Genomic DNA, 18,310 nt, shown 5'->3' with positions numbered 1-18,310 from the left:
TGTAAATGTCAGGCATTGTTGCCACAAGAAGTAAATAATCTTATTAAATCGATATAGGATTTGGGAAACTGTGTTTATGATATTATGTTCTGGTTAATTTTATCCAGTGGTTTAGTTTAAATAAATTATCTTAGTATTTGGAGGGAATGTTAGTTTCTTAAGTTTAGAATATCTTCAGTGCTCAGAGATGGATTGATCACAGCGTGAATATATTATTTGTGACTATGAAAATAAAATTATTTTTTCTTTAAAACAACTTGAAATTTAAGAAAGGATTTCCAGGGTGAATTAGGGAAGTATTTTCCCCAGTAAAGTAGTGGCAACTTACTGGCCTGTGTAATTTAGAATTAGATGGAACCCTAATAGTGAATCATAAGTATTTAGAAACTGTCCAGGGCTTCCAGATCTCCTGTCTCATCAGAACTAGCTCTTTCACTTGAGTTTTCATCCAAAATATGAGCAGAACCATTGTCATATGGGTTATCTTAAAGTCTTTGAGGAAAGATGTGAGTCTTGTTTTTTACCAAATCTTTTCATCTCGGTCATTTTAGATGAGAAATTAACTTACTCTGTTTGAATACATTTTTACCAGCTTTTAAGTTTGTTTAGAAAATTTTGCTTTGCTTACCACAATGTTAATCTTAAGAATAAAATATTTTGTTAGCACAAGACATTGTGAAATCCAGAAATATTACTGGAGAAGATTTCTTTAGGAGAATTCTGAGAGGAAGCCATAAGGGAGGCCTTCATTACAAGGCTAAGAAATTTGAACTCGTCTTTTAAACACTGAGAGGATCTGGTCAGGGTAGCACTGAGATATTTTGTATTTTGAGTGAGAGGTGTTGTACCAAAATACATTTTTTGGGGAAAAAGCAATCTGATGTGCTCTATTAGAATGAACTAAAGAGGTAAAGAGACTGGCTTGGAGAGATGATTTTGGTTGTTTTGATAACCAAGTTTAGTGAATTTTGGTCAGTAGAAAAAAATCTTACTATCAAAGTTGAATTTTTATGGAAATGTTTGGGTTTTTTTTTTTAATCTGTTTGGATTTATGTAATTGGGAAGAAGTTCTCTGTTGTGTCGTAAAAATTATCTTTATATTTATCTGCTTTTGATAACTGAATGTGGCTTATAGTCCTGTGGTAGTCACATGAGTAAATAATGTATTTTTCATACTAAGTATTGCTGCTTATATTTAAAGTTTTCCTAAATGTTTCCATGTAATTTTACATTTATTATATATTTCTGAATGTATTTGTTTTAACAAATGATGGGTTTATTTGGTTTCCTAATACCTCATCTATCAAGATAAAGATTTTTATAAAGTCACGCTGACTGAACCTGAAAAGTCCTTGGAATTGTGGGGTTATTAGTAGTGTCAAATAATAGTGGAGCATCTATAAAATAAAAATCTTGATTGGTCTTTACTGGTCTCAATATTCCTGTTAAAGTAGCCTTCTGTTAGTCAATTGTTTTTTCCTTTCTTAGCTCAGTTGTTACCCTGTGTATATTTGATTATTGCTCAAAGACATTTTACTATATTAACCGATTTGTTAGCACTTAGCTTTTTAATTTTCATACAGAAACATGACTTTTTCCCTCGAACCTCCACTGCCTTTCAGCAGTTAAAATTTTTCAGAAAAATCTTACTAGTGGTTTCTGAATTTAAATTATGTGTTGGATAGCTGTTTAGGAACTCTGGTTTGGGAAGATATGTTTCATTTTGAGTTAGAAGTACCTTAGTTGTGTAAAGCTTAACACTTTTATGGAAGCTTGCTTTAAAACAATAAAATGAAATTTGAAATGCCTATTAAGATGCCTTTCTCATGATTTCAAGGTAATGAATTTCTCATTAGAGATATCAGATGTATGTTTAAAAATACATATATGTAAAAGCATGTGCATGTGTCTGTGGACCAGTTTTCCAGCCTCATTGATATGCTAATACAGTAATGAAGCTCAAAGGCTTACATCAGATTATTGGTTCATTTTGTTAAATATGGTTAGGTGGTTGATGACAACTCTGTATTATAATCTATTTTATTGAATGACTGCAGGAAGATTCACTTTACCTCCTTGTTTATATTCTTTTAAGAACATATAACTCTTACAAGAATGTAAACAAAAGAAAGCACCTGCCGTCTCCTGTCTAGCATGGTAATTTTGGATGTGAGAGAGGTGTGTGTTTGAATGAGATGTAGGCTGCTAAACAGATTACAGAAATCACTGATGTGAGAGATTGGTATGACCAAAAAAATGTGGTTTTCATAATTTTGGGGCCCTGTTCATGTAATAGTCCTACTGTCGGTTGAAAGAATATTTCACAAAATCACATGAAAGGAGACACAACATGAATTAGTAAAAATACTGAATTATATAAAATATGTGTGTATGGGTTAGAAAAGTTTAAAATCCAGTGAAGTTTGATAACAAATACTGTTAAAATGAAAATATTTATGACAAAAGATTGACCAACTATTTTATGAATTGCTTATTCAGTATAGCAAAAATCTAAAAGCCAGAATCTTTTGGACTGTCCTTTAGAATTTAGTATAATAGAATTTGATCAGAGAAGAGCTGAAGATGGATATCCTTATTACTTTGAAAGAAAAAAGATAAACGGTGGTCCTAATATTTATATAATGGTCCTTATATTTTCATAGTTCTTTGTTCTTGGGTGCTGTGTGAGACAGTCATACTGAGATAGTCAGTAAAAGTCCTGGGTTTGGTGGCATGGCTAGTTATGTTAGGTGAATAATTTTATCATGCCGAAACTGTTTTCATGTGGCTTACCCCAGGCCTTTCTTTCTGATTTCTCTTGCCGTACCTTCAGCTGCAGTCAGAGAGCAGGTGTCGCTTTCCTGAGAATGGACTCCAGTTACCTCCACAGGGAGGATTATAGAATTCTGTTACAACCCCATACCCAGCAGGAGACCCTCTTTTCTTGATCTAATAGGAGTGTTGGGAAATTAATTCCTAACAGAGTTGTTTATGTTGCCATTTTGGCCTGCTAGTGTCAAATAAGTGCCCAAAATCATTTTAGTTCTCGTCATATGGAGTATGATGCGTACATTTAGAAAGTAGACCTAGAATTACTTTTCTTGCCCCCCACCCCCATTTTTCTTGTATAGCATCATTTCAGTGTTCTGATTTGGAACTGTACTCCATAGTAATTTACTGGAGGACTGAAAAAAAAGTCACGGTCTAAAAAAGTAATCTAGATTAATTCAAAATTTTTGTTTTGAGAGAAAACATTTGGACCAAGGTATGTATTACTATGTAATACATGGTCCCCACTCAGATAATTTATAGCCTAGTAGAGATACAAATAAATGTATACATAAATCTGTAATAGAAAGTAAAATAACTCGGAAACATTACAGTTTAGTATAAAAATTTGGAGGGACTTAGAAGGGAACAAGAGTGGGAGGAAAGTAAGTCTTCCCAAATCTTTGGCTTCCTGGAAGAATTAAAAGAAAAATAGTGTGAAAGTGAAATTTTTTTAATATTTTATTTTTAAGCAATATCTACACCAAACATGGGGCTCGAATTGAACTCACAACCTCAAAATCCAGAGTCACATGCTCCACGGACTGAGCCAAATGCCCTGGAAGGGATTTTTTTTTTAAGAAAACAACTCCCTTACTCTTTATTTTTATTTTGTTTTAGTTTGAAAAAGAGAAAGCGTGCCAGCTGGGGGGAGAGGCAAAAGGAGAGAGAAAGAATCCCAAGCAGGTTCTGCACTGACATGGGGCTCAGTCTCACAAACTGTGAGATCATGACCTGAACTGAAATCAGGAGTTGGACTCCCAACCAGCTGAGTCACCAAAGCTCCCCTGGACAGGAAATTTAAAAACAAAAAACAAAACAAAAAAAAACCACCACATTTTCTGCACAAAGTAAGATTGCCCTAAACTTGGCAGTTCCTCATTCACTTTATTATTCACCTATTAATTATAAAACCACAGTGCTTTGTTCCTAGCATGGTGCTGGGTTTTGAGGGTCCAGAGGTGAAGATTAGGTCCACTTTAGGGTTACAGATTTAATAATTGGCTACAGTGAAAAAACAATACAATAAAAGTATATTCAAAGTATGGTAAGAATCCAGAAGAAGTTGTTTTTAAATGTTTTTCCCAAAATTGGATTTTAGAAGTTTTACATTAAACATGAAGAAATTAGGCTTTTATGAAGCCATTGAGATCCTTGATTTTTAACTGTTTACTGCTTTTGGCTGAAACCACTGAGTCAGATGCTACCAGTTTTAGGTTCGGTCGTTGACATATTGAGCTGCTTTTAATGATTTCATTTCACTGATTTTTTTTTTGTTGTTGTTAAGGCAAAATGGTAATTTGTTTTAGCTGAGCAACTTTACTTTTATAATTTCCTTTAATTCTTTTTGCTACCATCCTTTATTTGGTCTGGTCATAGTGTAATAGAACAGGAAACTTTGTCTACAAGGATTTTCTCATCTGCAAAATGGGGTTTGATATGAGAGATCAAATGAGAAAATATGAATCCCACCTTTGTGTCCACACATCTTGTATTTGTTAAACACAGAGTTGAGCTAGGAATAGGGTTAACAAATGTTAACATTTTGCAGTATTTGCTAATTACAGAGGTCTCAACATTTGAAGATAGGGTTGTGTTTTTTCCCTTTTTGGGGGGGCATCTTCCGATGTGAAGATAGAAGAACATATATGATTAATTAATGCCTAAGAAGTCAAATCTCCCTGTGGCAGTGTAGACTCACATCATACTGAGGATGTTAAGAGCGTCTTGTCGTGGTCTCAGGAGATACAGATCGCCAGCGCTCTGAGAAACTTAAGTGAGCAGGAGTCTCTTGTTGAAATTCACTCATGGTTATCAGTTGTGAAAAGTTACTGCAGTTCTTTTAATAGCAGGACCAGGGTAAAATTCACTATTGGCCTTTAGAAACAGGTGAGGAACACCTGGCTGGCTCAGTGAGAAGAGCATGTGATGCTTGCTTGATCTTGGGGTCATGAGTTCAAGCCCCACATTGAATGTAGAGATTGTTTACATACATAAACAAACAAAAGTGAATAGCTAGAAAAATAAGCTTTGTTGTTTACTCAAATTCACATTAAGCTAGGTAGTTGAGCAACATAACATAGCATCTAAATTGTAAACTTTAGAACGTTTCGTAAAGTGAACTGCAAACCAAGATTTTACAACAGAATCGTGAGGAAAATCCCCTACTATGGAATATGGAGGGGAAAAGCATATGATAAAGTCCATTCTTCCCAGTGGCTTCTAAAGGCTTTGCTTTCCTTTTTAGCTTATAGGGCTTTTATTTTATTTAGGATTTCTGGTACTGAGGTTTCTCACTTCTACTCCAGTGTTAAGTCTTCAGGTGCAGATCAGCAGTGTACTGCTGCTCCAGTGGTAAAGGAAGAAAATTCTAGGCAGGTTCCTACCGTAAGTGGCACCCTCTTCCTGCCTTCTGAGCCTTATTGACAGTATAACCCTAGGATTGCTATTCTATTTGGAACCCGGAGATTTCATTCTGGATAATTTTGTTGGAGAGCATTGATCAATGTTAGCTGTATTAAATGCCTGTGATGTGCTTCAAAGGAATGTATGAGGCTTTTCCTTCAGACCAGTTTAATCTTCCCCAATAAGCCCAATTCACTTGTCTTTGCATTTCTTTGAACTGCTGTAGATCATTTATTCTTCTGTCCAGAATCATAGTCAAAAAGTTAGGAAACGGATATATCAAGGGCAGTATATTTGAGGATGTTTTTAAAGCCATCTTTCACTACGGAGAGGACTGAAGGCACCAATAACTCACTACCTTTCAATTATTTAAAAAAAATTTTTTTTTGTTGTTTGTCTGTGTTGACCAATTCTATGTCTATGTTGAAACTGTGATTTTCCTTACGAGATTAGTCCTATATTTACTACTACTTCAGATTCTCTGAGCCTATTGTTACCTCCGTTCTATTTTAAGACTTTTTTTTTTTTTTAGGGGCACCTGAGTGGCTGTCAGTTAAGCATTCAACTTCAGCTCAGGTCATGATCTCTCTCTTTGTGAGTTCAAGCCCCACATTGGGCTCTGTGCTGACACCTCAGAGCCTGGAGCCTGCTTCAGATTCTTATGTCTCCCTCTCTCTTTGCCCCTTCCCCACTCATGCGCTCTCGCTCACTTGCTCTTAAATATAAATAAAAACATTAAAAAATATTTTTAATATTTAAAATATTTTTATTTAATTTAAAATATTTTTAAAAATTTTAAATGTGTTTATTTATTTTTGAGAGACCACAGGAGAGGGACAGAGAGAGGGTGAACAGAGGATCTGAAGTGGTCTCTGTGCGACATGAACCCCAAACCACGAGATAGGACTTCAGCCAAAGTAGAACACTCAACTGACTGAGCCATCTAGGTGCCCCCCCCATGCTATTTTAAAGTTTTAGCCCTATTCTAAAGTTCTAGTCTTTAATTACTTAAAAGACTCCGTAATTAAAGTATTTCCATTTAATTTTACCTAAAGTTTTCCTAAATTTCACATTTGGTCCATTATACTGCCACTCCTGCATTTAAAGGAACTTGGAGCCATCTTGAAAGTCCCTTATTCCTTTTATCAAGTCTCTTGTAAAGTCATGTAGCTTCTTGTGCATAGCTTCTTTGACTTGTTTTTGTTATGCCCTATCCATTTTCATTGTCACCTTTTTATTCTAGTGAATTTCACTTGATATCTAAATCAGCCTTTCAGTTGGATCTCCTTTGTCTAGGTCACCTTTTTCCTGTAATCCATATGGTAAGCCCTTTGAAAATAGGTACTTAACCTGTTCCACTTTTATTTGTGCTCGGCAATTTGGGGATTGGTATTCAGTAAACATTGAATTAGATTATTAAAATATAAACTGAGGTGTTAATAGAGTGGAAACTTAGGTGTTTAAAGATGGTTTAAACTTTAAAGATTTTTTCCCCCTCTGATAATGTCAGGTTTCATTGAAACCAATAGCTTGGTAGTTACTTTATTCTTTAAATTCGGTAAATCTTTGACTAAATAAATTTTAATACTTTGATTTTTTTGTTTTAAAATCACTGCTTCCCAGAAGATTTAGAAATTTCTTAAATCATGTGCAAAAGTTATCGATGTGAATGTGATTTCAAGAAACTGTAAAGTCACAATGTGAATCTCTTGGTCAGTATGTACCTGGGAACAACACATCAGTGATCCTGCCCTCCATGCTTGTCTGATAAAAATATCTGAGAGACATTATAGATTTCCTTTTAAGATGTTGGAAGAGTGGTCTCTTGAGAATCTGAATCAAGACTGTAACTAAAATGCTTCACTATTCTTCAAGAATAACCTAACAGGTCTCTAGAAGATTTATTAGAAGGCACCCAAAGGGCTTTTATGTAAGATCAAAAAGATTTTATCTTCAGTTTGTAGGAGGTATGCACAAATACAGGTCTTAAAGGTTTCTAAACTTGAGGAGTATTTGTGTGTATGTGTGTGTAGTGAGAATGAAAACTAAAGGTCTCCTGTGCAGTGGTTATCACAAAGTGATATGAAAAGATTGCTTTTGTATGTTTTCATTTTCTATTTTGAGTTTGAGCTCATGAAAGATAACAACTGTACTGGCCTGCTGTTCCGTGTTCTTGTGCAGAGTCCTGGGCCAGAAGGTCCCAAAGAACAAACGATATGGTATTTATGTTTTCTAATAAGAGACCATCCTGGATGGAAAGTTAGCTGCAAACATTTGTCTGTGTATTTTTTTAAGAAAATGATGGGAGAATTGGTCTACAATATCACTAATAAAGATGATGCTGTTACCATTTGTCTTTGGAGAAGTAGGCACTCTCCAAATACTCATAACTGCCTTATGATTAGAAAAGAGCAACCTCTTCTTCTAAACCTTCATCAAGTCAAATGATATATTGTTCCTTTACTTAATTTTAAGCACTTATTTTGTTTTTCATCATTTCTTACATGTTTATATCACCTGTTTGGTTTTCCCCTATTTCTCTGCTAATGCAGTGCTTTGGAGTTTCTTTTTTGACTTTCTGCTATTAAGAGGCATCCCTTTAAAAAAAAAAATCTTCCCAGAGTATTTGAATATTTTTCATATTACTCCTATATATTTTTATCAAGGAACAGTATGTGAATTTTGTTCCTTTTTTCAAAAGCAGAAGACAAAAAAGACTGCCCTACCTTGTTATGAAAGAGCAGTCTTGTTAACCTTTTGAGCACATAAGTCAGGCTTAAGAAATCCATATTGCTATTAAATACCATTTACGGAAAACAGCCAAGAGCTACCTGCAGGTTAAAATTATTTAGTATGCTGTATGACATGTAGTGGAGTGGGGGAAGGGAAATGATAGAAATAGGAAAGATAAAATAATTTAAACTTAATGGCTAGCATGAAAGTGGTTTTTGTTTGATTTTTAGAAATGGTGAGATGCCTTTGTGACCAGAGACTTGCTTTTTATTGTTTGCCAAGCTGGAAACATGATTTGAGAGAGAGGAGCTATATTGTTCCTAATGCTTAAATGTTATTTTTGGAAACTTTATTTCATTGTGCTGAGCCTTCCCCCTTGAGTCAATCTATTGCTCTAGGGTGGTTCTGTTTGGAACCAAACAGAACAATGACAGTTTCTTAAAACCTCTGAAAGATTTTTTTTATGAATAAATCGAAAAGTAATTGAGAATGAGTATTTTTTATTTAGACTTTAAAATTTTAAATGTAGGGTCTGCATTTTCAAGATGTTTGCAGATTAGATTCTGTAATTGGAGTCATCTCTTCATAATTTTGTGCCCCTTTTAAAAGGCTGTAAACAACAAATCCTATACCTTGTGCCCTGTCAGAGAACCATACCTTCTAGAACCTAAAGGGCCTGTTAGGAGTACAGTGAAATAACTTTAGATTGAGATTCTGTCCCACTTCAAAGCAGAGCATGTATCTTCTAGCAACACATTCTAATGTCAGAAATCATTTCTATCTAAACACTTTCGTATACATGAGGATAGAGATGTCATTTTCATTTTCTGTTCCCTTTTGATTCAAATGGTGGATAATCGTCTTTCTTGTTGAGATTCTTTTAAAATTAATTAGTGAAGCTTGTCCAGTTTTAGATCATTAGAGAGTGTTTTCATATCTTCAAAAGATCATTCTGTAGTTTTCTCATAATGTACCACATAGAAACTTAAGAAGATCATAGCATCTGTCTTGGTGATAGATTTTGGACGAACCTGGAAGATCATTTATCCTGACTTTGATTGAACTTTTAAGCTGTGATACTTTTCTTGAAGTTATTTCTATAAAGTCAATGAGGAAAATTTCTTAGCAGGCTTACTGTGTAGCTTGAGGTAGGAGCCCTCCCCTCCCTCGTATTTCCCTCTCCCACCATGTGTGTCTATCTACATTACTTGGCATATGACTACAGGGTGTCTTGTGATGTGGTTGAAAGTTTTACTAAGGAGGCCTGGCATATTCAGATCTAGCACTGTCTAGCATGCTTAGTGAATGAAACTTGTTTTGGAGTTGAGTCTTTACAGTCCCTGCTTTGAAGTCAAGGGAGAATTTTCATTAAAACACTAAGTCTTGGGACACCTGGGTGGCTCAGTTGGTCAAGCATCCAACTCTTGATCTCAGCTCAGGTCTTGATCTCAGGGTCATGACTTCTGGCCCCACTTTGGGCTCCACACTGGGCTTGAAGCCTACTGAAAAATAAATAAATAAAATTGTAAGTTTCTGCTTGTTATTTTATGTATCTTCTTTTTGGATAGAAAGGTAAAGCTAAAGAGATTGAGCAGATGGCTGAATTGCTGTAGCTCTAGGCCCTAGAGCCCTACACACCTACCACTCTCGGCCTAGCAACAAGTAGTTAAAGACCTTTGGAATCCGTTTTCCCCCATCCACGTTTGACTGACAGCAAAGATTTAGTGATTAGAAATACTATGTACTTTGTTCTGCTACCTTTCAACAAGAATCAGTGTGTACAGTTGAAATTTTCTGACCAGAATTTGGAAGACTATGATGTGATCCCTGGGCCTGATTTGAGAAGAAGGAGCTCTCTGAATATGGGTTTACTAGTTGGTGGTGAATTTGCGAGTCGCCAACTATTAGGCCTTTATGTCCAGATATTACCTTAATTTATGGAGTAAGGTCCCTGAGTTCTCCTCTTTCCTTCCACAGGGCAAGCAGGAGGACTTCAAGACGACAGTTCTGGAGGGTATGGAGACGGCCAAGCATCAGGTGAGGGTGGCATTAGATGCTTGCCACTTAGTAGCAAGAGCCGCCAAGTCAGGGTTTGATGCTTGCAAGTGTTTTTGGCTACGGTATCCACACTTTAGCCAGAAGCGCAGGGGAAATTTAACTCGCAGGACAGAGTAGTAGAATAGGAGAGGGTATCCAGAGCAAAGGCAAGCAAAACCTTTTGAAGTCCTCAGGCCGATCTCAGCCCTCCACTCTTCACATTTTTGAGGAGTTGGCGGGTACTTTTCTTCCCAGCAGCTTTTATAGTAACAGTAAACATAAAACAGAATCATGGGACCTTTAAAAAGAAATCTACCTGAACACACAGAGAGGAGGAGCCATAGGATGAAAGCCTTCAAAAAAAAAAAAAAAAGGACAGAAAGGCATTCTAGGACTAGTCAGAGGAATTATACAGGCAAGGGACTCCTTTCAGAAAGGGTTGTTAGATGGTGTTGGGTACTTTTTTTTCAGTTAACATTGCATAGTTGTTTTGTAGTTTAAACATTTTGTCACATGAAAATTAGTCATTTTTTAAAACAACTACTACTTGAAATACTTTTCAGACCAAACTATGAGATTTTTACTTGTAGGAAAAAATAAAGGGTTAACTGATTTATAGGGCCCATCTGGAGCCATTAGAATTTGTTCCAGGAATCCAAAGTGGTATGTCAGGATTTCATCCTTTGCCCAGGATTACTTCACTTTTGGAGTTTGTCACTTTTCAACTGTTAAGTGTACTTTAAAATTATTTGTCTTTTGCAGTTTGTGTACACCAGGTCTAGGAAATATTTGTATTTTACTCTCGGGTCAAAGTTCACTGTTAATGTAGCAGTAGTACGTAGGGGATCCAGAATGTTAGAGGTAAACTTCTTTCAGTGCTATCCCAAGGATTGGAGGTTGATAATCAGCACATGGTTATTTTAGAGGAGTTAAAATCCTCAGTATCTGTGGCAAATAAACCTTCAAGACTGCTATTTATTAAATGAAACAATTGGATCTTCCATGGAACTGTTGAGGATCAGGGATAGCCTTTAGAGCTTTAATCTTGAAGAAATAAATTAAGTTTTGTTGTTGCTCTTTGTTTTAACTTGAGTAGATTTACTTTCTTGCTTTAGTAAACAATATGTTGTATTCCTGAAAGTAAAAACAGACTTTCATATAAAATTGTGGTGCTTCTGACTTACTATTTAGTAGACCATGAGATTTTTACAGTGTTTCCAAGAATGGTGGTGACTATTCTGAACCCTTCAAGATCTCTCTTCAGATCTTTGCCATGTTCAAAAGCATGCATTTGTAAGATGATCAGTTAGAAGTATGTGTTTGTAAACTATCAACATTCTTTTTTAAAATAAAGCCAAATGGCTCTCATGAGTATCTTGGGACCAGGATCATATCTTGACTTTTATAAATCTACATCAAGTTGGTATAAACATCTTAAATCTTAAAAGTTAATGGAACTTGAGGTCATTCTGTAGCTTCCTGCGGTCAACCAGCCAATACTGTATCTGCCTGTTTTATGGACTAGAACCTGACACACAGTTAAACGGTATGACAAGGATACACCAACAGTTGGAGGAGTGAGAACCCAGAGGTCTTCTTTCTTATGCACAGACTAGTCCTTATATCCTCCCTCTTAGAATCATTTAAAGTGTGCGTTTACCCTAAAAACAAAAAATCTAAAGCATAAGAAATCATATGATTCTCCTCTTTTTCTTTCCTCTCCCCCTAGTCTTTATTTTATTTTTACACTATTACAGGACTGGATATGGTGCATCTATAGTTTACTAATTTTAAGTAGTCTTTTATAATGAGGATTCTTGTCAGGCTTTTGTTTTCCCTCTTTAACTAGATATCTAGCTAATTTATCTACTTCATGAAAAAGAAATGAAAGGTAGTAACTTTCAGGGAGACCTTCTTTTCTTTAAAGTTTTATATCTCTGTTACTTTATTCTTCTCAAGATGCTACTTACATTCAGAATCAGGGAGGAAATGATTTCATGGAATTAGAGGGTCTATAATCCTCACCTTCCTCCTGCCCTTTTCTGCTTCTCTGATCTATCCAAAAAGGTCTTCGTATTCCCTTAAATATTTTATGACTTTTAACTATGTTTTCATAGAAAGTATGAGCCTGTCAGACCATTTCTGCTTTAGCATGACTGCATTTTGAAAGGTGATAACTGGAATTTCCTGTGTGAATTTTGAGAGAAAGGAATTGAACTGAGGGGCAAGATTGGTATGTAGGCAGCCTTGGAGCTTTAAAAAAAATTAGGATAGCATCTTTGAAACATTCTGAATTTTCAGAATACACCAGACTATGTTAAGAGCACACAAACACCAAGTGTAAGTTAGGTCTAAATTATATATAGGTCACTTTTTTTAAACATTTATTTTAGAGAGCGCGCGTGCGAGCGTGAGCAAGCAGGGGCGGGGCACAGAGAGGGGGAGACAGGATCAGCAGCAGACTCTGCACTGTCAGCATCGAGCCCCACGCATAATGAGATCATTGAGCTGGTACTTCTTTTTAATAAGGATATTATTAAAGTCAATTGTATTCTTTAAGGTTTCTCCCTCAAAAGGTGACACTTGTGAGTTACATTATCCAGAGTGGTCTGTTAGTTCATTTTGGAAATACCCTATTAAAAGAATGCTTTATTTAGCTTCTGAACAGCTTAGGTTCCAAGTTAACATATTTTTCCTTTCTTTGATAAAAGGTTTATCTTACATAATTTTCACCTTTATATTGATAATGGTCTTCCTTCCTTGAAATAAATTTTAGTCTTCATCCCTAAAAACCAAAAGGAAGAAAATAATTGGAGAGTTTTTAGACTTTTTTGTTTTTTAAAAATTGACAAAAGTATTTAAGAATAACTGGGTGTTTGGGGATGTTATGGAGAAGAATACTACCCCACATATATGTTAGTATCACAACTTTTGGCTTCTTTAATTCCTTTTGATAATCATTTGGTGTTTGATTTAAAGACACTTTTTTTTTTTTAACATTTATTTGAGAGAGAGAGAGAGAGGGCGCGCAAGCAAGCAGGGGCGGGGCACAGAGAGGGGGAGACAGGATCAGAAGCAGACTCTGCACTGTCAGCATAGAACTCAATGCAGGGCTCGAACCCACGCATAATGAGATCATTGAGCTGAAGTCAGATGCTTACCAACTGAGCCACCCAGGTGCCCTTAAAGATACTTTTAATACTGCCACATGACTTATGTAAATAAAATTTTATTTTTTAACATTTATTCATTTTTGAGAAACAGAGTATGAGTGGGGAAGGGGCAGAGAGCGGGGGAGACACAGATTCTGAAGGAGGCTCCAGGCTCTGAGCTGTCAGCACAGAGCCTGAGGTGGAGCTCAGACTCACGGACCATGAGATATGACCTGAGCCGAAGTTGGACACTTACCCAACTGATCCACTCAGGCATCCCTAACATTTAATTGTTAATATATTCTCAAGATTCTCAAAGTTAGCCAACTATTTTAGAGTGATTTTTGACATAAGAACACTTGGAATGAGCCAAATATAATATAAAATTTTAGTGTTTTGCCCTACCTGGTTTTTTGTTTTGTTTTGTTTGTTTGTTTGTTTGTTTTTTATTGTCCTTGGCAATAATATTTTGCAGTAGGATCAATCAATGTTCAATGATGACTTTTTTTTTAAATGTTTGTTTATTTTTGAGAGAGAGAGAGAGAGAGAGAGAGAAGGGGGGCGGGCAGAGGCAGAGAAATAGAAGGAGACAGAGAATCCAAAGCAGGCTCCAGGCTCTGAGCTGTCAGCATAGACCTGACATGGGGCTCGAACTCAGGAACCACGAGATCATGATCTGAAATGAAGTTAGACACTTAACCACCGAGCCATCCAGGCGTCCCAGTGATGACTTATTAAGCCTGTAGAAAATAGTATAGCTAAGAAAGAAAACTACCTGTTTTGAGGAGAAAGAAGTACAGTTTATAGAGTTCATTGGTTGTCAGGTTAATAGTATACACTTAGGAAGGTAATCTATTTTAAGAGATATTTGTTCTGAGTACTCATGATTATTGTTAGATAATGCCCATTATAATAAAAGCTGATTTTGATCTTGGTTTTAATTTCTGTTTGTTTTCTTTGGATGGCAGGGGACTAGGGACATCAAAGCTGTGTGTATAGTTTGAGAAAATGTCACATTACTGAAATAACCCATACGCCTGATAGCCAGCCTTTTTCTTCTCTTGCCTTAATTTCATGTTCTGCTCTCAGTAGTATGACTCTTACTGATTTTTTTTTTCCTTAGGGAATAATTAATTGCCCTGACAGTTTTTAATTTTAGGTTGAAACTCATTAAAATTGTTGATTTAGTCATGTAAGTACATGTACCCTTATCTGCTGTCAGTGGATAGATTTTTCTTTCCCAAGAATATTGTGTCTTAATGTGCAATCCATATTAGCATTAGGCATTTATGCTTGGCCTCTTGTTAGCCATTTTTTCTAGGTAGAGTTTAAATGTTTTTGTGAAAACAACACCCTAATAGCTTAGCTATAACTTTCTAAGTTACATCTTTACCTGCCTTGTTCTTGTTATTTTCTTAATCTTACTGTGCCTTTCCTTTAATTTTGTTTCTATTATCAGTGTTTCTAATTTCTTGTCTTCTGTGCTTTAAGTGATTAAATATGGATATCTGGTGCCTATTTTATTATATATAATTACTTCAATGGTATTGAATTTTGAAACTCTTTAAATTATGTCTTGATATTTCCATGAGCTGGTGGTTAAGTATAATTTTTAAAAGGTGATCTTAGGAACAGGTAAAATACATTTAAGTTTATTTCTAAGGACTTCTTAGAAAGATATACTTCACTACAAACTTATAAAACACCCAATTTGAAGAGTTTCAAATAGTACATATTTTACTTGTGTAGAGGATATGTATCTATCGTATGTATATGTAGTGTACAGTATATGTGGCAACATACTTTATTTGCAATGTGTAGTAAAGCATTTCCAGTGTTTCTGCTGTGAAAGGTAAATTCCTTGCTTTCTTCTGTGTCCTCACTGTGGTCTGCTAATTTATCTCCCTGTTTGCCAGCATTGACTTATGACACTGATGGATCGTACCACTGATGAGCTCTGTGTTTCTTCCTGTTGGTTATTAAACCTTAGAGACCTCTCCATGTTCTCTGCTGTAACCTTAAAAGACAACATATGTTGTGTTTTCAACCTAGTTTCTTTAGCTTTCCTGTTAGTGTATTACCTTTATTCTGGTTCTTTAAGATTTAATGTACACAATCAGTGATGCTAATTTTAATTAGAGTATCTTCTAGTGTTATAAATTTATTTTGTGGATAAAGAAAATATGCTGAAGGCTTTGTTAGGTTTTCTGTGGTAGATTGTTTTACTCATTACTAAATTAATTTTTGGAATGTTAAGCTCAAAAAAGTGAGTAAATTCTAAAGCTGTTGCAGCTTTTAGGCACAATAAAAAAAATTTTTTTTAGAGGAGGTGAGATCAGTTTGTGAATGAGGTAGAGCTTTACAGAGGTTCTTCAGGCAAAAATGCAGTCTCATTATCCCTAGTTTTGTATTTGCTTGCACTTTTCCCAGAAGTCCTTTGCTCTCTTTGCTAGGTGTGGAGGGCGCAGCTTTCCAGAGTAGACTTCCTCATGACCGGATGACTTCTCAAGAAGCAGCCTGTTTTCCAGACATTATCAGTGGACCGCAGCAGACCCAGAAGGTTTTTCTGTTCATTAGGAACCGCACAGTAAGTTTCCATGTCTGCTTTTTTCCATTTGGATTATAAAAAGTGCTTATTGCTTTTATGGAGAATATGGGGAAAAAGAAAGGAAAGAATTATAAAATTATCTGCAACATGTATGATTATCCAGAGGTAACCATTGTTAAGTTAGTTGCTTTTTCTCTTCAGGTATATATTTAGAAGTATATTTAATTTTGGTTTAAAAAAAAATTGAAATGCTATTTCCATACATTCTATGGATCCTTTTCATTCTTTATAACCTCATAAATGCAAAGAATCTTATTTTTAAGTTTTTTATTTATTTTAAATGTTTATCTTGAGACAGAGGGAGAGGGAGAATCCCATGCAGGCGCTCTCTGTGCTGTCAGCATGGAGCCCGATGTGGGGCTTGATCCCATGAATCATGAGATCATGACCTGAGCCAAAATCAGGAGTTGGAAGCTCAACCAATTTAGCCACCCAGCTCTCCCTTTTATTTTAAATAAACTCCACGCCACATGTAGGGCTCAAACTCACAACCTTGAGATCAAGACTCAGGTGTTCTCCTGACTAAGCCTGCCAGGTGCCCCCAAACTTTTTTTTTTTTAATGTTTATTTTTTGAGGAAGTGAGCGACAGTGTGTGAACAGAGGAGGGGCACAGAGGGAGAGAAGGAGACACAGAATCTGAAGCAGGCTCTAGGTTCTGAGCTGTCAGCACAGAGCCCAGTGTGGGGCTGGAACTCAAGGGCTGTGAGATCATGACCTGAGCCGAAGTTGGACACTTAACCAACTGACCCATCCAGGCGCCCCAAAACTTTTATTTATTTAAGTAATCATTTTGTCTTTCCTTCTCAGGATAAGAGAAACTCTGTTCTGGTCATCTGATTCAACCTCCTCCTCAGGCTAAAGGCTTAATTTTAATGTCTGCATAATATTTTATATAGCAGTTGAGTCATACATTAAGTGAGGCACTTAAAGGTCCATTTGTGCTTTATTAAGCTCTGAGTAGCTTTATATATTCTTGAGTCTATCTCTGGTTATTTCTTTATGGTAGAGTCCTAGAAGGAAAACTACTTTCTCAAAAAATATGAACAGTTTTGGTATGTATTGTCAAATTGCTTCCAAAAGAGACTGATTGATTCGACGCTCCCATTGCTCTGCCTCTGCTTCCGTTATCAAAACAGTGATAATCTGTGCTACTGTAATAGACTAAAAATATTTCATTTCTTTTCCATTTCTGACTTCTTCAGATTTATTAGTCATTTATATTTCTTTGAATTTTTCTTTCATGTCCTTTATTCATCAGAAATTTTTAATTTTTTTTAATTTATTTTTTTCAAATTGTTTTTAATGTTTATTCTTGAGAGAGAGAGTGCAAGCAGGAGAGGGGCAGACAGAGTGGGAGACACAGAATCTGAAGCAGACTCCATGCTCCCGAGTTGTCAGCACAGAGCCTGACACAGGGCTCGAACTCACAAACTATGAGATCATGGCCTGAGCCAAAGTCGGATGCTTAACTGACTGAACCACTCAGGTGCCCCTCATCAGAAATTTTCTAGCCATAGAGTAGAAGAGAGGGCAGCACATATTCATTATACTCTAAGGTGACATAAAGTGAATAAATTTATGTTGTAATTTTAGCTACTTTGAATATCATTCAGGGATGTCATTTTTAGCATGTCTGCTTTTTAGCTACCACTAACTTCTTTATATTGACTATTAGATTGCAAAACACTGCTGAATTTAGATTGCTAAATGTTATTTAGCTAGATCCTGGGTTTTTGTAGTACAGAATAAAGGGATTTGGGAGTGTATGAAAAAACAGGGTGATTTGTTTTTTTTTTTTAAGTGAATGGAAAATTCTGTTTATTTCTAACACTTGTTTGTCTTAGAATCAGCTTCTGTGTATAGCATATCAACATTTGATCTGAATGGATTTTTTGGATAAGACTTAATTGTTTTTATTTTTTCTGAGGGAAGCTTTCATTCTTTACTTGAATTTGGTTGGTTTACAGTGATCTCTGTTTTCTCTGATTTATATTTTGTGACCAAAACCCAGATTTGGGGAAGGAAGGACTGGCCCAGGTTAGAGTTGTGGCCTCTGCCTATAAAACTGAACACAAATCATTCTCTTATAAGAATTGTGTCATCAGTTCTCTCCATCTTAAACTATATCTTTTGCCTCTAGATTTTGAAGCCACAACTTCAGGAGTGTTGAACCAGAAACCAGGACTTGAGCTTTATTTTATAGGACGGTTAGAGGGAGAAAGCTTGTGTTGAAGAGTGAGGAGCTTGGGCGGGGCCTGATGTGTATGTGAGGAAGTCCATTTTGCCTTGATAGTAGCCACCAAGAAAAGTAGAGGGTGCTTATGA

The 18,310-nt window shown here is 35.9% G+C and overlaps 1 protein-coding gene across 3 annotated transcripts in view; it reads left to right on the top strand.

Annotated features, from left to right (window-relative positions):
* Positions 1-18,310, top strand: part of KDM1A (lysine demethylase 1A) — a 56,526-nt gene that overhangs the window by 10,559 nt on the left and 27,657 nt on the right. For 2 of the 3 annotated variants that reach the window (XM_029946600.1, XM_029946601.1), the window contains exons 3-4: positions 10,165-10,224; positions 15,830-15,963. In XM_029946600.1, coding sequence (XP_029802460.1) covers positions 10,165-10,224; positions 15,830-15,963 — 194 coding nt within the window. The remainder of the gene's footprint in view (positions 1-10,164; positions 10,225-15,829; positions 15,964-18,310) is intronic. The other variant, XM_029946602.1, reaches the window with a different exon arrangement.

This window comes from Suricata suricatta, chromosome 8 (assembly GCF_006229205.1).
Source record: "Suricata suricatta isolate VVHF042 chromosome 8, meerkat_22Aug2017_6uvM2_HiC, whole genome shotgun sequence".
Lineage (NCBI taxonomy): Eukaryota > Metazoa > Chordata > Mammalia > Carnivora > Herpestidae > Suricata > Suricata suricatta.
The sequence above is the reverse complement of the archived record's forward strand: the minus strand, read 5'-3'. Positions and strand labels throughout refer to the sequence as shown.